The sequence below is a fragment of the Lepidochelys olivacea genome, assembly GCF_965140295.1.
Source record: "Lepidochelys olivacea isolate rLepOli2 genome assembly, chromosome: 2".
Lineage (NCBI taxonomy): Eukaryota > Metazoa > Chordata > Testudines > Cheloniidae > Lepidochelys > Lepidochelys olivacea.
The window spans coordinates 238,982,187-239,008,966 of NC_140412.1; the positions used below are offsets into that span (position 1 = coordinate 238,982,187).

Below are 26,780 nucleotides of genomic sequence, written 5' to 3' on the forward strand. Positions count from 1 at the left end.
GAAGTTCAGTGGGGGGTGTCTTAAGGGGCTCATCAGGGTGGTCCAGGTGCAGGAAAGGTAGGGCTCATCAGGATGGGGGTTTGATGGGCTTGCTTAATGGTGGAGCTGCAGCTACTGCTGAGGGGATGCCGCATGCCGGGCTCCTGCCCCACCAAAGGCACTCACTGTTGTACAGAAAACAGGATGGCTTCCAGCACACAGAAGGGTAGCTGAACTTGCACTAGGACGTGGGAGGCGGCGTCCAGCTGCAAAGTCTGCGGAGCCAAGCGGCACTGTCTTTCAGCTAGGCAGCTCTGCGCTCGCAGAGACGGAGGGGCAGTGGCTGGTGACCCTGTGTGCCCCCACACCCAACATCTTGCCTCTGGGGGGGGCAGTGCCTATCAGACTACAACCATACACCCCCCCCCCCCCATCACCCTACAGCTTCCCTGTCACTTTCTGCAGGGAAGCAAAAGAAATCTGCAGAGGAACATGTTTTCTGCACGCGTGCAGCTGGTGCAGAATTCCACCAGCAGTAAAAGGGATCTCACAAAACTGAGTTACTGGAAACAAAATGGCAGATGAAATTCAGTCTTGAAAAGTGCGAAGTAATGCATATCGGAAAACCTGATCCCAACTATCCATACAAAATGATGGGATCTAAATTTGCTATTACCACTCAAGGAAGAGAGCGTTCTCTGAAAACCATATGCTCAATGAGCAGTCCCAGTCAAAAAAGCTAACAGTGTTTGGGACCATTAGCAAAGGGATAGATAATAAGACAGACTGTCATAATACCACTACATAAATCCAAAGCATGTCCACACCTTGAATACTGCATGTAGTTCTGGTCGCCCCATCTCAAAAAAGATCCATTAGAATTAGAAATGTTACATAGAAAGGTAACAGAAAATTATTAAAAGTATGGAACAGCTTCCGCATAAGGAGAGTTTGAAAAAAACGGATTGTTCAGCTTGGAAAAGAGATGACTAAGGAGGGGATATAATAGAGGTCTATTAAATCATGAGTGGCGGAGAGAAAGTGAATAAGGATGTGAAGGAATAAATAACACAAGAACCAGGAGTCACCCAATGATATTAATAGGCAGCAGGTTTAAAACAAACAAAAGGAAGTACTTCACACAGTGTACAGTTAGCCCGTTGAACTTGTTGTCAGGGGATGTTGTGAAGGACAAAAGTATAACCGGGTTCAAAAAAGAATTAAGTTCGTGGAGGATATGTCCATCAGTGGCTGTTAGCCAAGATGGTCAAGGATGCATCCCAGTGCTCTGGGTGTCTCTACCCTCTGGCTGCCAGAAGCTGGGAGTGGACAATTGAATGGATTGCTCTATGGATTTCTGTTTGTTCTGTCCAAAGCATCTGGCTTTGGCTCCTGTTGCAAGACAAGATACTGGGCTAGATGAACCATTCATCTGACCCATGATGGCTGTTCTTATGTTTGGAGCAGATATGATGATGCAGCAGCAATAATGCGCATTAACTAAAGCAGTGTTTAATTCTGAAAGTGTAATTTTGAGTACTTATTTTTCTTTATCTGTTTGATATTTAAAATGGGTTGTTTAGCTTTTAAGTATAGCTTATACATATATAAAGTTTTTATAATCTGTACTATTTTTAGAACAGTGTCTGAGATGTTTAGCCAAGTTACTGGCTCCACTGACATCCATTTTTGACTGAAGGACCAAATAAGATTGTATGAATTATTGTAGTTCTATTGACATGTTTATCCAAATGAGTTCAAATAAACCAAAATATCTTTACAGGTTTCCTGGAGTTCAGTATCTTTGTATGTTTGCATTGAATAGTGTTGAACTGTGGTTTGTTTTAAGAGCAAACAACTAAAACAACACTTAAAAATCTAAACATTACTTGAATCTGGTCCTGGCAGTTGAATTTGTTTTTTTTCCCCTTTAACTGTCATTATCTATTTTTTGTAAAGCTCTCAGAACAGTAGGTAGTTTATGTACATAACCATACACACTTCCTTGCTTTGTCTGTTGCAAGTAACTTCAGATGGCTTCTTTGTATGGTATTTTTGAGGTTGTAGTCAAACTTTACATTTTTGTAAAGGTACATGTACTATAGCTGGGTTCTTATTTTGCACATGATGTGCCTCTCCTGCAAATTATTTTAATGTACTGTTTACTTTGAACACTAACGTTTTGTGCCTAGTATTTATATGAGCAAAACCTGTAGTAAGAACTTGCTGTTTAAATGGGGAAGGGATAATAAATGATCAGCTATGCTGTGCACCTGTCGTTATGTGGTTGTATAATAATCCTGTGACCATTCTTTTCTCCTCCATCTATGTTCTGCTTTTAAAGTCCATTTGTTGCATGTGAAAATACTTTGCAAACTCTTTTGGGCAATGACATTGTGAAAAGTACCTCTCATGCTATATAGATCACACAATTTTAGGAACTGTAACATAGTTTTCATTGGTGGCAAAGGTAAAGGGCAGTGGATGACAAGATTCATTTCCCTGTTCTCCATGTATCATATTACAACCACTGTTCCGAGATGAGCTAGATGGGACTTCCTTATTCTGAAGCCTGTTAACATTGCTCATAGTCAATTGAGTAACTAAAGTCAGTTCTTGCTACTCAGGGCTTGAGGCATACTGTTTTCAAACTATTTCCAGACTCCATGGGTGCTAGAGACCAAGGCTGGAAATCAAACCTGGTTCTTCCTGCACTGTAGCGTAGAATTCTTCTATGCGGCTAAAAGAGCACATTGAGTTCTTCAGTGACTTGTAAACATGAACTCTTTCCCCTCAACCACATGAAGACAGAAATCCACTCTACTTAATGTAGTTTCAATGATCATATTCTGGAGTACTGAACTCCTGTAACATGTAACTCTTTCTCTTAACTCTCTAGTTTTATTAGAGTTAGATTAAAAGATTTAGAAGCATCAGATGATTAAATTTTGCTATGCAAAATAAAATTTTCTTTACAAAAATGTAGTAGTTTTCCCCAGTCAGATTTTATTTACTGGCAAACTTGAATTTAAAAAGAAACTGAGCTAAGATTTACTGGATGGACTGCTCTTTTCCTAAACAAAAAAATGTTATAGAGGTCTAGAAAATAATGCATGGTATATCAATAATAAATGGGAGTGCTCTTCATTTTTTCTCAAAATATAAGAATTAGGGGGTATTACTGTAAAATGAAAGCAAGATTGGTTAAAGAAAGTACTTTTTAACCTGCATATTCTGTGCAACTCGTTGCTACAAAATATAATTTGATTTCAAGAGTTTAGTAGGATTCCAAAAGGAGTAGACATCTATATGGATAATAAGCATTGACACTTGAATTAAATGAAAAATATAAAGGATGCAAGTCCTGATGATGCTTCAGGACATAAACCAAACTCTAAACAGAGAAGAAACGTTCTCTGTGGGACATCATTCTATAGCTACCTATTATGAGGATTCTAACAGCTTTTTCTGACACATCTGGTACTGCTCACTGTCAGACAGGATACCACACTATATGAACTCTTGTTTGTATCCCATTTGGCAGTTCCTATCTTTGTTTTTTTAGCTGCTTGTATTCTGGTCTGTAGTGAAGGTCTTGATTTGTAACCTAAAATTGGACACGTCATCCCATCTTTTTGTCAAGTCCATGGAGTTCTATACTTTCTAAAAAGAAAATGTCCAGCAAAGTCAAGGGCAGACCTACAATAAACTGGATTAAGTGCGTGATGAAATTAAAATTTAGCAAGAAAATGAAGTTTCATAGCAATAAAGGTAAAAAATCTTGCTTCGTGAAAAGTATGCTCAGTGTGCCTTGGTCGTATCACTGGCAACTTTCACTATGATTCCTTCCAGTAAGAAGTTGGAAATCATTATAATAATGGAATTCATGGTAAGATATTTTTCTGTGTTGTACCTAAACCATTGCAGGTTCTGAAAATAAGATTTGTTCCTTTTTTATACCAAGCTGCAGTACAATAAGTCCCAATAACAGTATGTCATAAGATCTTTCAGTTTCTTGGACATATGCTTTTGTGTTTAGTATCTGTTATGTGAGACTATAAAAGAGAAGGTAATTAATACTTCTTATTTAATGTGAGTAGTGTACTAGTGAGGATCTGTAATAATGCACTTTATTGGGAAGGAAAAACTAACCTAATATTTGTCTTCTGTTCAGAGTCTGCATCTGTGGACAAGTCTGTCTCCCATTCTTGCACAACTCCTTCCACATCTTCTGCTTCTGGACTGAATCCAACTTCTGCACCTGCTACTTCTACAGTCCCTGTCTCACCAGTCCCACAATCACCAATTCCTCCATTACTTCAGGATCCAAATCTCCTTCGACAGCTGCTGCCTGCTCTTCAAGCCACCTTGCAGCTTAATAATTCTAGTGTAGATATATCCAAAATAAATGAAGGTAAGACTTCTACAAAAATTTAATGTAATCTTTATAACTTTTATTTATGCAAATCCAATGTATAACAGAATATAAAACCATAATAGCTGGAGTCCTACTTAAAATAAGGGGAATAAAATTGTGCAACATAGACAAATGAATACGTAGGTAAACTTAGCTGTGCTGTTAAGGTTTCTAATTTAACTTTTTAAACTTGCCATATAAGTTACTATCTGAAATGTAATATAAATACGTAATTATCAAGATAATGTATGTGCACAAGTAGTCTCATTGGAATTGGGGGCTTTGCTGGGTTTTGTTCGTTTGTCTGGGATGTGTATCTGGCTGTCAATACGGAAAGAGTAGGCTGCATGACCTTGCTAAATTAAAGAAGACTTCTAATAGTGTACCTACGGGCACGCCACTTTAGGTGCACATATGCCCAAGGTTCCTTTGATTGGAGATTTGTGGTAGCAGTGCTCATTTGGCTTGTCTGTTTGCTCCAGACATCTTTGTGCCTCATGCTGAGCATATATTGAGCTACGCGGGATAACCCCCCTCAGTTCCTTCTCAACGGCCTAAGATGGAGCCTTTAGTGTGCTCACTTGCCATTTTTCTTGGCGTTCACCTTTACTGTAGCTTAGTGTAATTAGTTTAGTTTAGTCCAATTAGTTAGTTGTCACTATTAGTTGCATAGCTCCCTTTTCCACTGTTAAGAGTTTTTCCATTGAACACCCTGTCTCTCTCAGCCCCCCCACAACACCTTTTTTTTTAAATTGAGAGGCCTTCCTTAAGGATTGTCATTTTTTATGCCATGTTTCCGGCCTTCAAGTGCTGCCTTTCCTGGTGGAAGTTCATCCTGATTAGCAACAGTCATTCTTGGTGCCTCTAGTGTTTAGGGGACACACTCCGATGCCATCCAGGTGTAAGGTCTGTACTACTTTTATGAGCAAATCCAAAAAGAGAAATTAAATTTCCCCAAAATTCGGCTCTGAGCTAGCTCTGAGACCAGCTTTGGACTCTGGCTCAGAGGATCCCCCTGTATACTTGTTTTCAACTATATTTAGTGTACCTGTGTACCTTGATCACTGAGATCTTTGTGGGTTAAGGCCAAATATACTGATGGGTGCTTCAAGAAGAAGTTGTCTCCCACCAGAAAGCTGCCTATGAAGAAATCTGTCATCCCAGGACACTGCAGGTCCCAAAGTAGGTACATTTGAAGCACCAAGCAGTTCTGGTACTGGGAGTGCATCAAAGCCTTCAAGTTCTGCTAAGAGCCATGGTACTAAGTGTGTCCTCAAAAGAGAACCTGAGACACTCTGCTTCTCAGAAACAGGTACCATCTGCTGATGCCAAGTACTTTGACTCCAGAAGGCTGGTAACATCGACCTCTGTACCCAAACCAATATCCCAGTCTTCTGCTCCGGTGTGCCAGAAATAGCGTCTTCAGTATTGGCACCTTCTGTTAGAAACGCGCTTCCAAGCAATGAGTGCCCTGAGTACCAACCCCATCTTAGAGACAGATACTGGTGAAGCCGTCAGTATTGGTACCAACCCTGACTGTTGTGGAGCCTTCCTTGACTTCGACTCAGGTGCATTCGGTACTGCAAGAATTGGGATACTTCAGGGATCTTTTTGTTTCTGAAGAACTGGAGTCCCCACTGCTAATGGGGGGCTGATCAGTGCCAAGATCTACTGAGTCACCAAAACCATATCTTTCCCCAGTGCATGCTACCTCTCCAATACCTCTCCTGCTACAGAGGGTAGACAACGACCTGAATCTTGGCTATCTGCACAACGACTGGAGTATGTTAAGGATTCCTATTGGTTCCCAGATCTCTGTCCAGGAATCTCCCATGGAGAGTACATCCCCCCGATCACCTACCTTGAAAGCTGTCAGGAACTCCATTATCCCTTTCCTTCCCTTAATCAGCGGCACATCTCTCAAGGTCATTAGATAGTGTGGCCTGCGTGTTCTGTGTCAGTTGTGAAGGGCCAAAACAGTGAAGTTATGGAACTGGTGTATAGCCAGTCACATCCTCATTTCAGCCTCTTACACCCCAGGTGTACAAAGCACCACATCTGATCTCAGCAGGCATTTCTCCCAAAATTGAGTGGGAGATGGACACGTGGGTTTTCAAACTGATTTTTTCTGACCTGGGGGTTCTCATAAGTGGACTTCTTTGCCACCACCATTAACAAGAAGTGCATAAAATTCTGATCCAGATGAGGACTTGGGTCCTCAGTCCTTGCGGGATGCCTTCCTCATTCGTTGGATGATGGGCTTTCTCTGTGCATATCCTCCAGCACAGCTGATCTTGGGTGTGTTGAACAAAATCAAATATGACAAAGCTTTTTTTTTAATAGTTCCAATTTAGCAGAGAAGTCTGGTAGCCTTACTTGATTTGTCTAGCTTCTAGTACGGTGTTGTCTTCTGTTCATACCTCACCTACTGTCTCAGAATTCCGGATGGACTCTCAATCCCAACCTGGGAATTCTTTGTCTCAGAGCTTGGTTACTCAGTGGTTCTCAGGGATAGAGACGACTTGTTCTGCAGAAGTACAACAGGTACTGTTAAACAGCAGGAAGGTATCTTCATGAAACACTTTCAGAAATGGAAGAGATTTCATCACTGGTATACCCAGTGACCATTTTCACTGGTTCACTCATTCCTCTCCATTGTCCTTGACTACTTATGGGAATTGAAAGTCTGGTATCTCCAGGAGTTCCATCCAGGTTCATGTGGTGGCTATAACAGCCTTTCATTCCTCTGTTGAGGGATTCTTAGGTGTTTTCTCATTTCATGACAGCAAGATCCATCAAGGGTTTGATTAACCTTTTTCCACAGATTAGAGAGCCCATCCCTGCATGCTATTTAAACTTGGTCCTTGATTGTCTCATTAAACCTCCCTCTGAGTCATTGGCTACATGTTCCCTTCACCTGTGTCCACTAAAACCGCTTTCTTGGTAGTCATCACTTATGCCTGAAGAATTGGGGAAATGGTGGATTTAATGGCAGATTCTCTCTTTACAGTATTCAAGGAGAAAGTTTCATTACCTTTGGATATGCTGGTATCTTCTGAAGTGCATATTAACCAACTTATTTATCTTCCGTTTTTTTTCTGAAAACCATAGCAGACCAGGGAGAATGTTTCTCTTTGGATGTCACTTTGAATGTCATTGGACTTCTGTCTGGATAGAACCAAATCTTTTAGAAAGGCTCCCAAACTGTTTCATTTGCAGACAGATCCAGAGTTTCCACAGTCTCCTCTCAGAGCCTCTCAAGATGGATCTCTGGATGTATCATCTCTTGTTATGAAGCTGCCAATTTAAACCTTCTTTTAGGGTGCTTGCCCATTCTACAAGATCCAAATCTGTTTCTGTGACACTATTGGAAGGTGTCCCAGTGGCTGGAAGTTGTAGAGGAACAACCAGGTCTTCCCTGCATGCTTTCTTCAAACAGTACGCCTTGATTCACACTGCCAGATCAGATGATGCAGTTGAGAATGCAGTTCTGCCTTCAGTGTTGGACTCAACTGTGAAGCTCCTTCCTCCTTCTGGGGTACTGCTCAGGTGTCACCAGAAGTGGAGCACCTATCGCGACACTACTCGAAGGAGAGATTACTAACCTTGTGCAGTAACTGGAGTTCTTCAGGGTGTCCCTATGGATGCTCCACTACCCACTGTCCTTCCCTTCTGCTTCAGAGTTTCATCTCATGGGATTCTGTGGTAGAGAAGGAACTGAGGGCAGTTTGCCTATACAGCTCTATATATCCTGGGTATGGGGCACAAGGATGTCTGGATTGCGTGCATGGGCGAAATGGGTGCTGCTACCAAAAATCTCTGGTCAAAGGCACATGAGGTGCATGCATACCTAAAGTGGAGCACCTATAAGGGGATGCATCTTATAGAACTCCAGTTACTGCACAAGGTGAGTAACCTCTTCCTCTTGCCTTTTCTGTTGCTAGCTAGTTCAACTGATTCTCCATCAATCTTCTGCAGTTCACCCTCACATTCTAATATGTTGTTACATCACTGTTCATGTGTGCTGAAGTTTCCAATGGTTCTTTAAAACTAATTGAACTACTAGGTTTTTTATTAATGGAACAGAATCTTCCCTGGCTTTGTAGAACAAAGACAGGAAGTGAGCTGTAGAGCATTTGCAGGTTTCCAGAGACCAGTGACCTTTTTTTGCATTTTGACACATGAGATGGGGACAGATTCTTTTCAGTTTAAAAACAGGAAAAATAACTTGAAAAACTCCAAACAGGCCCTCATCAGTATTGTCTCTAGAGGAAGGCACAATAAATGGCCTTTGGATTCTAATGTTGTTTAACTTTTTAAGTTAAACATTCATCATTCATAGGCAGTTAACATTTTGTGTAAAGAATCCATATCTGTCAGTGAAAATCAGTCCACTTATTCAAATGCCTAAATATGGATTTCAGAGTTTAACTTTAAGCAATCATATTAGACAGTGTTTTTTGTGCTTTGCTTTACAATTTTGAACATATTTTATGTTTGAACAGAAACGTAGAAAACACCGCTAAAACTTATTTGTTTTTAGTTCTTACAGCAGCTGTGACACAAGCCTCTCTGCAGTCTATACTCCATAAGATTCTCACTGCTGGACCATCTGCTTTCAATATTACTTCCCTGATTTCTCAAGCTGCACAACTATCTGCACAAGGTATTTAAAGTCTCACTTTCCCTTATGTAAAATTGTCAGATTACATTCTATATGGGTCAGTATAACTAAAACTCTCTGTCACTGAATGTCAACAATGGTAATTAAACTTTCATCTGAAGTTGTATGTTACCCTTCCTTTGAGGGTAGGATGTCTGATACACTAGAAGTTGAGGGCTTTCCTAACCTTAAGATGTGAGACAGAGCCTATGGTCAAAGAATAGTTGGCTGATGGACTAGATTAGATGAACTCTAATAGGTCTCTTCTGTCTTGACTTTTCTGATTCTCTAACTTGATAAATAATGTGTGGGTAAATGCCAAACTGCTTTTGGGGAACTCAGCATTCAGGCACTGCATGTTTCTGATAGGTTTAGATTAATCTGTTGCATGGAGGAAGAACAGAATATTAAGCATTGGATTCCTGAGGCTGGTTACGTAAGAATACCTTTTTCTCATGATACTTCTGTGTTTGTGATCAGTAGAGGCTCTTAACCTGGGGTCCATCAATGTAACCTTTAACCTCATTTTAAGTGAGATTGTGAAACATTTTTCTGAGAGGGATCTTTCACTCTGGAATGTCCTTCCTTCCTCCTACCTCTATGGTCTGCCAGAGTTCTGATGTTAACCTACCAGGTACATTATAAACTCTGTTTTTGGAGGCATCTTGGGAAGGTGTTAGTTTATATACAGTAGAGCTAGAGATTAAGAGGAGCTTGATGGAAAGAGTCTTGCAGTTGATTAGGGGAGGGTGTGTTTCTGTGGTGTGTGTGGTGGGATTTTTTTTTTTTTTTAAGTAACTATAGAATTGAAAAACCTACTGGCGCAGCGTTGGCTTGGGTTGTTTTGTTTTTTGTTTTTAAATGAGATGCTGAGAGCCTTAGGTAGCTGCTACATACATATTTCATTCTTCTAGGTGAAGTATATTGGAAAATTGTTGAGTTTAATTGGATTGAACACTTTACATTAATTATTTTGAATGAGACTCAGGTTCCCCTCTCCACATTTAAAGGCCCAGACTTTCAAAGATCTTTAGCGCACTGAGTTGAAACCAGATTGTCAAGAGCCCTGCTTCTGTGTAGATACCTAAATAAACTGATCAGATTTTTCAAAAATGCTCAGGACCCAATAGCTCTTGTTCTCAGGAGCTGAGCATTTTTGTAACTTCTCTTCTGATCACTACGTTGGATCTGTTTTTTCTTTGCATTTTAAGAGTGTTATTTTATTATGCTTTTTATTTTTAGTTTCCTTTCTCGTTAAGCAGCTTTTACGCTTAGGTGGGAAAAGGTGCTATAAAATACTGTCATGATTTCTTTTTATAGCTCAGCCATCAAATCAGTCTCCAATGTCTTTAACTTCGGATGCCTCATCGCCAAGGTCATATGTTTCTCCAAGAATAAGCACGCCTCAGACTAACACAGTTCCTCTGAAACCTTTGATGAATACACCCCCGGTATCGTCACAGCCAAAGGTAAAATGCTTAATGATTTATGTGCAAGTGGTGAGCATAGGACTGAATGGTGGTAACCTATAATTTGAAGAGGGGATAAAGAAACCATTTATGAAAGTTTTGTGTATTACTGATGCGTAATCCTGTATAGAAGTGTAAGCATATCGATATAAGCCACAGAAGTACTTTGTTGATATAAAATGATGAAGAGCTATTCTTGTTCCCAAAAACCTTTCATGGTAGAACTGTACTTCCATTAAGAGACTCTGCAAAACTGGTATTATCGAGTTCTCTGTTGTCTCGATTTCCATATGAAATTTGTTATTCTTACAAAAGGAAAGACTGTTCTTCAGTGCCATGGTTTTTAACAGAACGAATATTTGAATGTTTCAGGCATTATCCAGGATTTTTCTGCTCTTTTGCACCTCCCTCTTTTCCTCTTCCAATTTGATTTTTACTTAGAGCTGTCAAGCTGTCTGGAGTAGCTCATTAGCATGAGTGCCAACTGTTACAAACCAGGTCACAAACCCCAACCTGGTTGTGAGTTTTATACTTGGATTTCTCCAATCAAGTGTCAAATGTGAACTTGCAAGCACCGTAACAGCCTTCACATGGCATCACAGACAGTCCTCTTGGGCACTCTGGACTGTGATAGACTTTTCCTTTACACCAATATTACAATATTCAGTCCCAGGTTGAAGGACCAGTCACTTATCCGAGGTCAATTGCATCCTAGGTTTCTCACCAAAGAGACGGCTTGTAGCTAGTCCTATAATGAACTAAGATTTATTAATTAAGAAAAAGAAATGTTATTTACAAGGTTAAAGCAGGCAAATATACACACATAAATGAGTTAGTCTTAGGTACCAAAAGGTAATAGAAATGGCTGCGTATACAAGCTTTTTATGTTCTCTAAAGGTAATCCAAGCTAAGCAGCTTAGGGATCCTTTGCTTATACTTTAAAATTTGGAGAGGACAATATTCCTAACAGGATAGTGATACAGTTCCTTCTGGTCAGGGATTTTTATTCCCTTCCCCCAGAGTTCAAACTGATGGGACAAGTATTTTCGCCCGTCTCCTCTTCATGGGTGCATGTGTTGGAGGTGGAGGGGGGGAGTCAATAAAGTCTTTGTCCTTTGATGTTTCACAATGGCTCATTTGGTTTCAGTGGGCCTTCTTCAAACACCCCCCCCCCCCTTCAGTGGTGCCTGTTGCAGTAGAACTTACTCATAAGAACACACACGCACACAGACACACACAGAGGAATTGGCATTATCATAGTGAACGAGGCAGTGTCTAAAGTGATTTCTGGAGCTGTGATAGACAAAACCAGCCATTAATTTTCTTAAATAGGTAGAGAAACTTTCTCATGGGAGCACACTTGCTCCTTGAGCTAGCATTTTGATGGGCTTTCTGGGTTACGATCAATAAAACAAGCTTGTATGAAGGAGAGAGAAGGTTGCACATGATGAAAGAGGCTCTTCCTGATACAGACAAAGAGCCTCAGACTTTGTGAAAAGAATACTCCCAGACTACCACAAGGTTAGGGATCTCATCATTCCTTTTTTTTTCTGGGCTGAGAATTGCTTGAGTGGATCAATGACCAAGAAAACCACACTTTGGACAATCAGCTCCCTCCAACGGTCACATACTGGTCCTTTCAGTCTTTCTCAGAAGTGTTTTCCTGAGCCCAACGTATCTGCGGAGATTCATCACAGTAGGTCACAAGTATTGTTCGCTCAGTTCTATAGCACTTTTCCTGACAAGGCCTAAGATCAATTGAGACAAGTCTGTTCTGACCCCTTCTGAATACATAGAGTTTATAGGGGCAGAACGGGACTCCAGGTCAGCAAAAGCATACCTTCCTCAAGAAAGATTTTCCATGATGAATCACCTCTTTTCACACCTTTAGTCTTGTCAGAGTGAGACTCTGTGAAAGTCTGCATCGTTATACAGTATCATATGGCAGCTTGTCTGACTCAGTAGCTTCAACTTGGGCATGTCATTCTGATGCTCCAGCCTGATGCATCTATCATTTAGTCCACCTCTTCCACTTCTGAAGCTCCCAGAAATAATTTTACAAAACCAAGGCCAGGTGCTGCACTTGGATCCAGCATCTCTGCATCTAACAGCATGGAGGCTAGGTGACAAACTTTTGTGGATAGACATTGTTATGCAGCTGTGCAAGAGGTTTCAATCCAAAGCAGAGTTGCCTCTACTAGAAAGACCTGTCAAGCTAATAGGAAGCATTTCTCGTTGTGGTCCATTCAGCGCTTAGGCTCTTCTATTCTAACTATTTTGGACTATTTGTTGACTTTGAAACACTCAGGACTCTCGGTTACACTTACTGCTAGTCATCTGGCTGCTATATTAGTGTGTCATCCGTCTGAGTAATTTGATTTTTTTCTCAACCCATGGTATCAAAATTTTAAAAGGGATTGATTCATGATGAACCCTCCCTTAGAACCCATATTGTTCTATTCATTATATTACCTCTATATTAAAACAGCATTTTGGGTAGCCATCATCTTGGCTCACAGGGTGATCAAAATTCAGGCTTTTGTCAAGCCTTCCATTAACTGTATGTCATAAAGACATTTACTCTCAGGCCTCATCCAAAATCTTTACCAAAAGTGGTTTTAGATTTTCATAAAAAAGCAATTTATATATTTTACCAGTATTTTTTCCTAAACATCATAGCTTTCTAGCATAAGCTAAATTCCACACACTAGATGTTCTTAGGGGTTTTGTCTCCTTAATCTTACCAGAACAAAACCATTTTGTAAATCGTCCGGACCTATTGTGGCTTTTGGTGACAAGTCTAAAAGGCGAGCCTTTTCTCTGAGTTGGAGTGTGTTACAGACTACATTAAGATTTCTTGTACATTAAATAAATTACTTCTTTGCTCTCAAGTTAGGACTCTCTGTACTAGGGCTCAGTAAATGTGTTATTTTAGGAGGGAGTCCCTATTTCCAAGATTTATAGGGCACCTACTTGGAGTTCTGTTCATACAGTTTACTATTCACTATTCCATTGTGGAAGATTCTAGATCACAAGTCCAGTTTGGCAGGATTGTCCTGCAGTCATTATTTAGGTTAGAACTCTTATTGTTCATTTCCTTGTGAGGTTATTGCTAGTCAGTCACCCACAGTGGGATTTACCTGGACAAATGCTTGAAGAGAGCTTGCTTAGCTTCAGTAACTGGAGTTCAAGATACTGTTTTCCATTTGAATCCCCTGATCCACCTGCTTTGCCCCTTGATACAGAGTCCTCACCTGGATATTCTGTATTAGTGAAGAAACTGAGTGACGATTGGGGCTGCTTCACCCTCTGTATGCTCATTGTACAGGGTGCGAAGGTGAACAATGGCACATGTGCAACACCAGCAGATGTTGCTGGCTAAAAGATTTCAGGCTTGTGCGACTGGAGTGCTCATATGCTTACAGAGGGATCAGTGCAGACAAAAACATCTAAAAAAACCTCCAGTTACTGTAAAGTAAGTACCCTCTTTCTTCGAGATGAACCTCTGCCTATTCACAGTCGCTACCTACTTGTCTCCTGTATTTAGTGTCTTAGTTTAGGAATTTCCATGTTAGTGGAAAGAACTGAAAGGAACCCTGTGGAAAGGAGAGGGAGGGAGAGGCAAGTGTCTCTAACAGACACTGTTCTCCAGAAGATTCCGGTGGCTTGCAATTGGGCACCTTGATTTCATAAGCGTGATTATTCAGAGGCTCATCTCAAAGAACTCTAGTTACTGGTTTGGGGATAGTCATTAGAACAGTTACAATCAGGGGGCCAAACTGATGTGCATTTTTTATTTTGAAAATGTGAATTTTTCCATTTCTAATAGAGATGTCATACTTGTTGTTACCTAGTTTGTGTAAGAATTCTCAAAGCTGTTGAAGGTCCCTATTCGAAAATATAGAAATACAGTATTAGAGGCAAAGGCTTGACATACTTTAAAAAAATTGAATCGTGGCATTCATAGTAAATAATGCCTCTTCAATGTGAAGTATAGTGTAGTACGACAGAGTTCATGTTAGAAGCAGTATTGGTGCTTTGGAGGAAATGGATAGTTGATCTTTGATTGTAACTCTTTTAATTATTAAAAATTGGAAGTTTGAGTGATGTCAAATTTATCTAAAGAAATTGGTGCCTATAGTGGTGGGGTATTGAGGAAAATAGCAGATGGCTTTTATCCAAGTTAAATTTTAAAGAAATGCACATTGCATGAAGTGAAAGGGCTGTAAATCTAGAGCCAGAAAAGAAATGGGATTTATTTGACATTTGACATATATTTATTTCTCTGAAATTTAAAGTACTGGACTGGAAAGCTGCCAAGCTAGAGAGATCCTTGATCTGATTGTACCTGGTAATTCCCATGTTTCTTTCTTTAGTTCGTATGTTTGAGATTTATGATGCAAAGGAAATCTGACCCAAGTTTTGAACATTGCAGGTAACTACTCCAGGTGTAAAGCAAGGACCAGCTTCACAGTCAGCACCTCAGCAGCCGGTAATAGCTGACAAGCAGACAGGCCATGAGCCTGCCTCTCCTCGAAGTCTTCAGCGCTCAAGGCAAGTTGAAATATTTTTGTGTTGCTTTGTTGCTGTTACTCTGGATAAAACATACATTGTATTCAGTGCCACTAATGAGCTTGGTTTTTGGTATACTTAAGACCAATGTAAGCATATTAATTAGCTCTACTATTGCAGAAAAGACACAGCTACATAACTTGTTTGATTTTTTACCCCTTTCTGTTTGGCTCCACAGATCTCCACTTTACGAGTTACGTGCCCTGCCAGGTGAACCACAGAACCATTCACAGCAGCAAAATTGAGGAGTGTACATTAATGATTCTGGTTCATCATTCTGGAATTGAGGGTACAAAGGATCCCACCCTCTAAACATGCTTCATTTCCTCCTCATCTGTCAGTGCAGTTACAGAACCAAATGTTGTTCTCTGCACATGACTGGTTATTAGCTTTAGAAGTTTGTGGTTTCTTGTTTTGGTATTCATTTTTAAGTGAGTTTTTAGTGAGTTGACAGCTTCTGTTCACTGACTTTGTTGCTTTAAAGGTATGCATTAAGAACAAAACAAGCTTCACAAAATGCTCTTCTTTGCCCATAATGTTTTTCACCAATGTCCAGACCCTGTCTGACATGTTTGCTTGGTGTGTATATACACATTTAGCCTGTGATGGTAAGGCATATGGGGTGTTTGCCTCTTGCATCAAGCTTTCCTTTTGGAGGAAGACTTGGAGTCAGAGGATCTATGAGAGATCTCCATGTAAGGAATTCTCTGCTTTTGAGCATGTCTGATCGAAAGTTTGACTTCTGAAACCATTAACTTGTCTTAGGAGCCATCTGGAGTGGAGTCAAGGTCTTCAGAGTCTTAAGATCCAATGGCTTCAGATCCAGCTCCAGGAAGGAGAGCAGCTGAATTCTTTAAGGCTAGGATCTGCCAGCTTCTGAAAAGGCATAGTCACTCTTCTAGGTCAACAAAAAACCTATTTATTTATTTATTTTAGAAGTTGGATTAGGTGTCTGATCTGAAAGTTGATTCTGATTGTATCTTTGTGTAGGTGACATCCTTAAACCCTTGGAATGCCGAATGAGAATAGGGATCTTCTTGGATCTGAAATGGTCAGATCCTTAGTCTGCACTGGTGGGAGCTTTCTCACCAAATGCCCTCTTTGAAGTCTTTGTGTTATTAATGGACTTGTATCCTTCCTCTGTTCCACTCTCCTATCACTTTCAAATCTCTGGCTTCTTTATCTCTCAGAGCTGCCACCAGAGATAAACTTTTCTGGAGACTATATCCATCAAGGTCAATTTTGTGAGGAAAGAGAAGTGAGTCAGGAGTTCCTGGTCCTTCAGCACCAGCTGATTTACTGAAGCTTTTCAGTCCGTTCCTTTTGCTGGTTACTGGCTTTCAGCTCCACTCGGGATGTCTTTTTTATTTCAAAACAATAGAAGTATATCTTATGGGTAATGTACGTGTTCGGGCAGCGGTTCCCAAATTATTTATGGGTATGACCTCATTTTAATGTAGTAGTTCCTCCTCAGTCAACATGGAGGACACCAATTTGAAGAGCAAAATGGCGTCCTCCATTCATCATGAACTGGCATGCACTGTACATGTGAGGTCATGCTGTGCAGCGCAAAATGGCATCCTCCACACACTACATATCGCTGTGACCCCATCTGCTGATTGTGTGACCCACTTGGGGTGTCAACACGATGTTTGCGAACAGCTGCCTTAGTTTCTGTGGACTCCAGCTCTTTTTCAGCTTCTAGTTCTTTTGGAAGCACTTCAGCTAAAAATATAGGAGTGCAAGTAGTCCTGTGGTCTGGAGAAGTCTCTGTAATTAAATGCATTTTATTCCACCCAGTGGAGGATTCAGAGTAACTGGACTAGTTTGTAAGTATCTTTACCCAGCACCACCATCAGATGACTTCTCATGGCTGTGCAGCGTTTCAGTGTGGCAATGTATTTGAACAGATATGAGGATTTGTCACTCAGTCATACAAAAAAAAGTCAGTGGAAATGGTGCTTTCAGAAATGGGACTCTTACGGTTTACATCATGCAGGGGTGAAGACGACCTGAATTTCAAGGGGGTCAGGCCAACAAGAGCAGCCCCTTAAATTCAGTGACCTAAGTTGATTCTTGCCAGGTGGGGGTCATCTAGACATGGACTTGTTTATCACAAATCTGTATCAGACTGCTCTCTAGAGCAGACAGGGTCCTCAACTGTGTGATGTTTCTTTTACTCTGTAGAGGAAAGGACTCTTGTATGCCTTTCCCCATCACTTCCTCTGTTACCAAAGGTTCTGCTGCAGGTCAGAGCTCAAGTGATTTTGATCTTTGCCCTGGGCTTTGTCTTGTCTTTGGAATTTACTGTCAGAGAGAGAAAAGCTGACCGGATGGCTATGTGTATATAGACTGTCCCAGAGAGCAGCATCCAATGATTGTGTGTACACCCCTGAATAGATTTACTACTTTGAATGGTTCTGTGGCTCATGTTCCAGGGCACGAGACTCCAAAGTGTGGATCTTCATAGGCAGTATATTCTGGGAACTATAGTAACTGGAAACTTTTCTTTCTTTCCCCACTGAATTTCTAATGGAACTTGAAATTTAATATGACTATATTGTATGCATGTATGTTTGCTCAGTTTATATTTACATAGCTTCTTATACCAAAAATACCTTTTTTTTTGTATTTTCAATTATGCAAATACAGCTGTGAATATTAATGAATTGCTGGGTGCCCTTGCAAAACAATGAGTTAACTACCATTGTTGCCAGTAAATTAAAACAAAATGGTTAGTTGTAAGCCAGAGAACTTTCTCAAATCCAACCGTTCTAAAAGTGCAATAATGTGATTTTGACATAAAGATCTTGAGCATCCTTTTGTTTCTGTAATGCCTTGGTAATCCATGATGCCTGACAGGTAAAGTGAAAACCTAAGTAGCTACTGGAACCTAGGAACTTTATAATCTAAACTGAGAATAATTGATTGATCAGTTATAACCACATGTTAATTTTTCAGGGTTTATAATGATGCATAATTATATTTTCCTGTAACAGTCTGTATCTAAACCAGTTTGTTTCTTTTAGAATTAAAACTTTTAAATTCTCTTAAAATACTGTAAATATCATGTGATACATTTAGGCTATTCTTTGACTAATTTTGATTTTTAAAACTTTAAAAAAAATTGTTTTAGAGGTTTATGCCATTTTTTTTTTATGGGTCATGATGCTGTGAGAAATAATTCACATTGATGTAGTAGAACAGGAACAGTGGGCTGTTCTTAAAAGAAAAATATGGGAAGAATCCTATTTAACCTACAATAATGACCTGCACTTATTAGGAAAAACTGAGGCAAAACAGGCTTTTGTCTATTCTTGATTTTTGTTTACTACGCAGAAAGCATTTTCCAGAATTAAGCACTTCACTTATACTGTATCTACATATTACTTTTTATGGCAGGAATACAGAAGAAAAAAGATTAGTCCAAAAATGACCTTCCTCAAGTGTGTTTGATTAATTTAAAAAATAAAATCAATATTTAAACCCACTGCCCTCATAATACCTTACTAAATAATTTCAAGACTAAAATATGGTAAAGAATAGTAGCTCAAATGTTGGTAACATTTTAAATTTTAACTCGGTATTTATATATTCAGGGAAACAATAATGAATTCCATGAAAAAACAAGTGAACATAAAACATACTTTCTGAATGTCAAGTAGTCTTCCCATTTATACAAGCATATTTGGCCTAATGCAAGTCTCTCTGTAAACTGAACAGGAGTAATTGTGGCACCTTAGAGACTAACACATTTATTAGAGCATAAGCTTTCGTGGGCTACAGCCCACTTCATCGGATGCATAGAATGGAACATATAGTAAGAAGATATATATACACACACATACATACAGATAAGCTGGAAGTTGCCATACAAACTGTGAGAGGCTAATTAGTTAAGATGAGCTATTATCAGTAAACTGTGATTCTAGAGAATAAAGAATAGGCTTTGAGAATAATTGATACTTCTAATTATGGAGGCATTGATTTTGGTTCCCTAGTTAAGGTTGCATTAGGATTTTCCCTTTAATGGTATCTTTGCAATTTGGGGGTGGGGGGACGCACAAGTTTGGTTTACCATGGTGGACAAAACCCTTATTTTTTATAAATATAAAAATTAGGAAACCAATGGCTATATAAAAAGTAGAGATCCTGTTTTGTTTTTATATGTTTTTATTCAAGGAGGTGATATAAGGTAAGGGGCTCTGGAGCCTCAAGTTCAGGATCCTGTTGGGGATTTCCCCAAGTGAACAGGAGTCTCACTAGCCAAGATGGAAGTTAAGAGGGAAAAGGAATAGAGGAGTATTAGCTACACTAGGACACTGAAAGCTAATATCACAGTCCTTCCAAGATAATAGATACAGCCTCTTTTCTACAGTACCATAAGTATTCATGGTGCACTACAAAAAAGAAGAGAATTTATTGTCCAGAAGAGCTTATCTGGGTTCTATGGTTTGTGGAACTTGGTATTCACCCCCGAGTGCTCTTTTTTGTTGGAATTTCTGGCCTCAAGGAGTGATTTAGCTTCACTCAAGGTGTCTTGATAGGTCACCAGGCAGCCATGTATTGAATCTTGGTCTCAGAGCAATAAGCAAAGGTGACTGAGTACTCAGTGGTGACCATGTTCATCAGGACTCAAACACTTTTTGCTGAATGATCATGACTTCTTACATTACATCTCGGATTGTTTTGAAGCTCTTTATAAACTTTTATATATAGGTAAAAAGTGTGCATATACACACTCCATTCACCCCTGAAATGCAGCCACATCTAGGGTCGCACACAGATGTCTAAAACAACTAACAGTGAAATAGTTTAGGACAAGAAGAAAAGAATAATATGCCCAGTAGAAATGTTAAGAAAAATGTAATTATCAGAACATAACAAGGACACAAAGACCATACTCTTGTGAACAGTGCCATAGGACTTAAAAGTGGTTAGAGTATCAGTTTTGATTATCTTATAATGCTGCTTGTGGCTGGATGCTGTAAAGTTTGTAGAGGTTTAACTCATTCGCAACAGATGTATAAACATTTTGAAAGCCTGTGCTTTTTAATCTTTGTTTCCTTCTTCCAGTAGTCAGAGAAGTCCATCACCAGCTCCAAATCATACCTCCAGCACAAGTGCATCAAATTCAGCAGCTACACCACAGAATGCATCTGTTCGGCCTACGTGTTCATTGACACCTACACTAGCGGCACACTTCAATGAAAATCTCATAAAACATGTTCAAGGCTGGCCTGCAGATCATGCAGAAAAGCAGGTGGGTACACATTCAGATTCTGTTAAAAATGTAGATTTTCCTTTGAAGGTACTAAGTCTGTCTTAACACCGTAACATTTTATTACTTGGAATGTCTCTGTTAGCCAGAAATATCTGTGAATGCAAAATTACTATCATGCAGTTATTTAGCTGTTCAAATAAAAACGTCCTGTGGAACAGGTGCAGTTGTGGTTGTTATGAAAGCTAGTGATTTTTTAAGCCCTGGGTAACATCAAAACTCATTTATTTGGTAGAACTATTAAGTTTGTATTTGAGCTTTGAAAAATTTTCAGAACTGTTTCTGCACATGGCTGCATTGATAATGCAGTTGTAATAGGGAAAAACCAGGCTTTCGGACAGGGGTCGGCAACCTTTCAGAAGTGGTGTGCCGAGTCTTCATTTATTAACTCTAATTTAAGGTTTCACGTGCCAGTAATACATTTTAACATTTTTAGAAGGCCTCCTTCTATAAGTCTGTAATATATAATTAAACTATTGTTGTATGTAAACTAAATAAGGTTTTTAAAATGTTTAAGAAGTTTCATTTAAAATTAAATTAAAATGCAGAGCCCCCCCGGGGGCTGGTGGCCAGGACCCGGGCAGTGTGAGTGCCATGAAAATCAGCTCGTGTGCTGCCTTTGGCACACATGCCATAGGTTGCCTACCCCTGCTATAGGAGAAACCTTCATAATCTTGCACATTTAGACCATTGGGATGCCATACATGGATACACAATTTTCAAACATAAAAATCTACATCTGAATTTCTGCTCTCCTCATGTTTTTCCCTTTCTACCATTTTAGTGCTCTCATAACAGTTCAGGTATAGCTGTGAGACAATAGAGTCCTTGTGCTGTTTCAGACTACTATCAATCTATTTATTTGCATTACTTATATATAAAATATGCCTATCCACGTTGTTAAATTGGAGTTATGGATGAGCATATCAGTATCTTAAGGGTTAAAAAATATTATCCCAAAACTAAGCATTACGAATCCAGCAAAAATTCTGAATTAGTTACCCTTAAAAGAAATCAGACCTACTAAGAAATGGAAATGCACAGTTAGGCTTAAAGTTATTTGGGTGTCCTGCCTTGTAGTGGCACCATGAGGGGAAAAAAGTTTTTTTTTAAAAAATCAGTTTAATCTAATCTGGGGCTACAAACACTAATATGCCTTAATCCTAAATTATTTTATGTTGTCACCACAGGACAGAGTTATGGGTGCTGGGGTGTCTCAAGCTGTGTGCATTTCCATACCATTTAAAAACAAACAGACCTTTCCCTCCGTGATGTTTACGTCCTTGTAATATTTACTGGGCATTGTCTCCATTCTTGTTTGGCCAACTGATACATAGTTTATTTTAACCTTCCACGGTTGATGTTCCTTCCAACTCCCTTCTCTTTTCTATAAGTCAGTCAGTCCCCATTTTTCTGGTGTCAAGGTATCCAGAAACTATAGTAATGTATCTTCAGTTTGAAAAGTTCTTGTCGCCTTCATCTGTGATATTGTGTTGTCTACAATTGTACTTTTTCTGTGTCACCATAATGCGTATGGAAATCCATATATACACTTGTCCATGTTTCACCCGACAGCACACTGAGTGCTGCTACTTTTAAAATAATTCTCTTGTATCACATCTTTGTTTCAGGTAATTTTTTCAGTTTGGACATTCCTTTTTTCTGCCCATATTTCTAGTGTATCTAGAGCAATTTGTACTTCACTGACGTTCCCTTTGCCCATTACATTTGTAATTTAATTCAACAGTGATCAAGTTTGTCTGGCACAAAAATGATCCATATTAGGTTTTTATATTAAGATTGCAGAATAGAATTTAATGTTTTCTTGTGATTTAGCTTTCATGTTAAAATTTTAATGTGCCTTGCTGTTTCAAAGCCCTATAATTCCTTTTTAATCAAGAGTCCAATTTCCTTGGATTATGTCCATTTGCTTCTAGTGAGTGACCCAAAATCCAGAAGCTAACTTTCAATTAATTTTTTATTTAACTTCTACAGGCATCAAGATTACGTGAGGAAGCCCATAATATGGGAAGTGTTCATATGTCAGAAATTTGTACTGAATTAAAAAATTTAAGATCTTTAGTTCGAGTTTGTGAAATTCAAGCAACATTGCGTGAGCAAAGGTAAGAATTTGTTGGGGCAGTTACCTTCAAATTATTTCTAAATTGTTCATTCTGGTGTTCTGTTTTGCATGAGATTGATTTACTGACAACTTAAGTTTTAGCATATTTGTCTTTTTCAAGTATAAAAGCTACCTTCTTTGAGTGTTTGCTCATATTGATTCCGTTCTAGGTGCGCGTGCGCCCACAGGCGCGGTCGCTGGAGATTTTTGCCTTAGCAGTATCCATAGGGCCAGCTGTGGTGCCCCCTTGAGTGCCGCGCTCATGCGTCCATATAGCAGGCTCTGCCAGCCCTACACCTGCTCAGTTATTTCTTGCTGCCCATGTTGGTTAGTCGGAGTACCTTTCCTTGCATAGCAAGGGCTAGCAGTTTCGTCTCTTCTGATTTCGAGCCTTAGGGCCTTGTAGATAGATTTTTGTAGTAGTTAGTGTTAAGTAGTGGTTTGGAGTAGTTAGGAGTTAGAGTCCCAGCAGGGCCGCCTCAGGGGGGGCATGCCCTGGTCTCTGGGGTTAAAGACCTGCGCGGACTGTAACAGGCCTGTGCTTGTAAGTGAACCCCACAGCAGCTGCCTCAAGTACTTGGGGGAATCACATGTGAAGGACAAGTATCATATTTGTAAAAAATTTTGACCCAGGACTCAAAGAGCGGAATATTCATTTGTGGGCTCTCCTCATGGAGATTGCCCTTTGTCCGACTTCTGAGCCGTCCCGCCAAGACTTGCCTAGTACCTTGGCCTTGCACCCCCAGAATCAGTGCCCAGAAATAAAACAGCTCCCGGACATCGGGCAAGAAAGTCCACGGGGCATCAGGCGAAGGACCAAGTTCGGGCCATCCTGCCACTGTGGAGCCAGGTGGATGTGCCTTCCCAGTCGGGGCCTTTAGCCCCTTAAAGGATCCACCACCGACTCCCAGCGGTAGGGAACCCAAACTTCTGGCGGTATTGACGCTTTCTCAAGCTCCCCTGCACTCAGAGAGCAGAGGCTGCTGCCAGCACCGCATGTGCCGCAGGAAGTGGCAAAGGCTCTCTACAAGGGCAAGCCAGCCGCTAAGACCCTTAGGGCAGCAGAGCGCCACCGATCTCCCAAGACAAGGCAGCACTCTCGATCTCCGTGCCGCATATCTCTGGCATTGCAGCCCAGATCCTCTGGGGCTCATCCTCAGTCACCGGCATCACGATTGTGGTCTCCAGCATCTCAACGTGGATTGTCTAGGGGAAGGCGCCAGTCTCCGTAGTACCGGCACAGTTTGCCCTCCCGCCAGTCATCCTGTCAGTGCAGTTCTTGGTTGCCTGCTTTGTGGGAGCACTCCTCGTCACAATTCCGGTCCCCCTAGCCCTGGCACCAATCCTCCCACTCCAAACACTGGTCTCCGACGGCGATGGTCAGCAGGCAGACACAAGCGTTGACAGCTGCACCATGGTCACTGGAAGGGGATTCCTTCAGCATGGAAGGGCAGTTCAGCCCCTAGCCAAGACCCCACCGGCGCAGTTAGGCACCTGAGGCCACGTTGACGCACAGCCATTGGCCAGCACAGTGGCCTTATTGGAGTGTGTGGGTCATGTCGGTGATGAGCGGTGCAAAGGGAGTGTCCTCATCCGCCGCCACTTCAGAGCAACAGCTGGCGGCACTGGGCTCAGTGCATGAGAACCACTTGGAGGTTGGGGTAGAGGAAACCGTGCCCACCCCAAAAACCCCCTCCCCCATGGGGGATGATGCCCCAGAGCCTCCCCCAGCAGTACAGTCGTCCTCGTCCCCGGACGAGGCGGTTGTGCGACCCTTGAGGGCCAGCCCACCGGACAGTTTTAAAGAACACCACTACCTCTAGGCCCTGCTTTGATGGGTGGCCGAGAACTTGGGCCGAGAGGTGGAGGAGATGGCTGAGCAGGTGGACACCTTGTTCAGTGTCCTCTCAGCCTATATCCTGGCATGTGTTGCACTACCAGTGCATGACGGGGTCCTGAAAATTGCCAAGGTTCTTTGGCAAATCCTGTCATCCATCTTTCCAACCTCCAAAAGGGCTGAAAAGGAGTACTTCATCCTGGCCAAAGGGTAGGAGTACCTTTATACCAATCCATCTCCAGGCTCACTGGTTGCCAACTAAAAGGACAAGCAGAGGCACACCTGTTCAACTCCCAGAAATAAAGAGGCCAAAAGACTGGACCGTTTGGGGAGAAAAATTTGTTCAACAGCCAGCCTGCAATCCCGGGTAGCAAACCATCAGGCCCTCTTGGGCAGGTACAATTTTAACTTATGGGACTCCCTCCTTAACTTATGGGAGTCTGTCCCTCAGGGTTTGGCCCAGGAGTTTGGCACCCTGGTAGAGGAGGGTACTGCGGCGGCTAGGTGCTTTCTCCAGATGGCGTGGGTCATGACAGACTCGGCAACTAGGGTGGTTGCGTTGGGAGTGATCATGAGGCGCAGCTCTTGGCTTCAGTCTGCCGGCCAGTCCCAAGTAATGCAGACCTCTGTCCAGGACCTCCCATTCGATGGGAACTGTCTCTTTTTGGAGCAGACTGATGCGAGGTTGAATGGGTTAAAGGACACTCGGGCCACCTTTTGCTCGCTGGGCATGCATATGCCACAGTCTGCACAGAAGCAGTTCCGGCCACCCCCTCCGCCAAAGCCTTGGGCAGGGGTCTGCAAGGAGAAGGGATAGAGCACAAGCTTTAGTCGTTGCCTCCCTTCCTCTTCCTGCTCACCCGTGCAGCCCAGCCTGGCAAAGCATCCTGGGGGTCAGAAGCGCTCGTTTTGAAGGTGTGCTTGAGAGTGACACCCAAGTCAATTCTGGGGAATTCTGAGCGGGTCTCATGCAGCAAGCCCAGTACTACCAGCTGTTGTGCAGAGATGGCATCAGATGAGCAGTGTGAAGGGAGCATTGTCATCACTGGCATGACCCATGCACTCCAATAAGGCCAGTGCGTTGGCAACTGGATCCACCTTGTTCTTTCCTCAACCGTCTTTGTCCCTACAGTTTTGCCTGGTCGCAGGTTGCCTTGGACCACTGGGTGCTGTACATAGTATCTTGGGCTGTACCCTGCAATTATTGGCTGCCCCTCCCTCTCACCTTCCCTTCTTTCCCATCCCTCTTCAGGGACCCTTCTGATGAGCAACTCCTTGTCCTGCACCCGGGGGCGGTGGAAGAGGTCCTTTGGGACATGAAGGGAAAAGGGTTTTCTTTCTGCTACTTCCTAAACCTGAAAGCAAAAGGGGACCCATTCTGTACCTGCGTCGCCTCAACAAGCCTCTCAGAAAGTTGAAGTTTCGCATGGTCTCCCTGACCTAGATCATTCCCTCTCTGGATCCATGAGATTGGTACACCGCCCTCAACTTGGATACTTATTTTCATATTCCAAGGTCACAGTTGTTTCCTCCATTTCATAGTGGGAAGATACCATTTTCAGTTCACGGTGCTGTCCTTTGGTGTCTCATCAGCTCTGAGGGTGTTCACAAAATGTATGGCTCCAGTGGTTGCTTACCTGAGACATCAAGCGTTCCAGAACTTCCATATCTTGACAACTGGCTCATGAAGGGCAGGTTTCGGGAGCAAGTGCAAAGAAGCCTCAATCTGGTTTGTTCCATCTGCCGCTACCTGGGCCTGTTAATAAACGAGAAAAAAGTCTAACTTAGCGCTGGTCCAACGAATAGAGTTCATTGGTGCGGTTGTCAACTCCACATGAGCCAGAGCCTTCCTTCCAGAACTGCATTTTCAGGCCATATCAGACCTGGTCTCCCATGTAAAGAGTCACCTGCTCACCATGGCTCACACCTGCCTGTGGTTTTTGGGCCCCATGGCTGCGTGTACATACATGGTCAGCCAAACTCAGCTCCATCTCCAGCCTCTACAAGCGTGGCTCGCGTTGGTCTACAACCCCAACAGGCACGACCTAGACCGGGTGGTCAGGGTGCCTGATCACATCAAGTCATCCCTGGATTGGTGGTTGGACCCTGGGTCAGTGTTGGAGGGAGTTCCCTCCATGTCACCATCACTGACTCTGGTCTCCGATGATTTGGACCTTGGCTGGGGAGCCCGCCTGGGTGAGCTGAGCACCCAGGGTCATTGCTTGTGGAACGATTGGGCCCTTCACATCAACATCAGGGAGCTCAGAGCGATTCGCCTGGCCTTTCTTGCCCCACCTGAAGGGAAAGGTGGTACAGATCCTGCTGGACAATACTGCTGCGATGTATTAAAACAACAGGCAGGGTGGTGCCAGGTCTTCGACTCTTTGTCAAGAAGCTCTCCGCCTTCAGGGTTTTTGTGTGCGGCATGCCATTTATCTGG

The 26,780-nt window shown here is 41.7% G+C and overlaps 1 protein-coding gene across 2 annotated transcripts in view; it reads left to right on the forward strand.

Moving 5' to 3' along the window:
- WAC (WW domain containing adaptor with coiled-coil) overlaps positions 1-26,780 on the forward strand; it is a 114,774-nt gene that overhangs the window by 82,435 nt on the left and 5,559 nt on the right. Inside the window, exons 8-13 of one of the 2 annotated variants that reach the window (XM_084618162.1) lie at positions 4,154-4,393; positions 8,940-9,062; positions 10,380-10,528; positions 14,964-15,086; positions 20,184-20,363; positions 22,377-22,504. In XM_084618162.1, the coding sequence (XP_084474288.1) occupies positions 4,154-4,393; positions 8,940-9,062; positions 10,380-10,528; positions 14,964-15,086; positions 20,184-20,363; positions 22,377-22,504 (943 nt within the window). Of the gene's footprint in view, positions 1-4,153; positions 4,394-8,939; positions 9,063-10,379; positions 10,529-14,963; positions 15,087-20,176; positions 20,364-22,376; positions 22,505-26,780 lie in introns of both variants that reach the window. The other variant, XM_084618161.1, reaches the window with a different exon arrangement.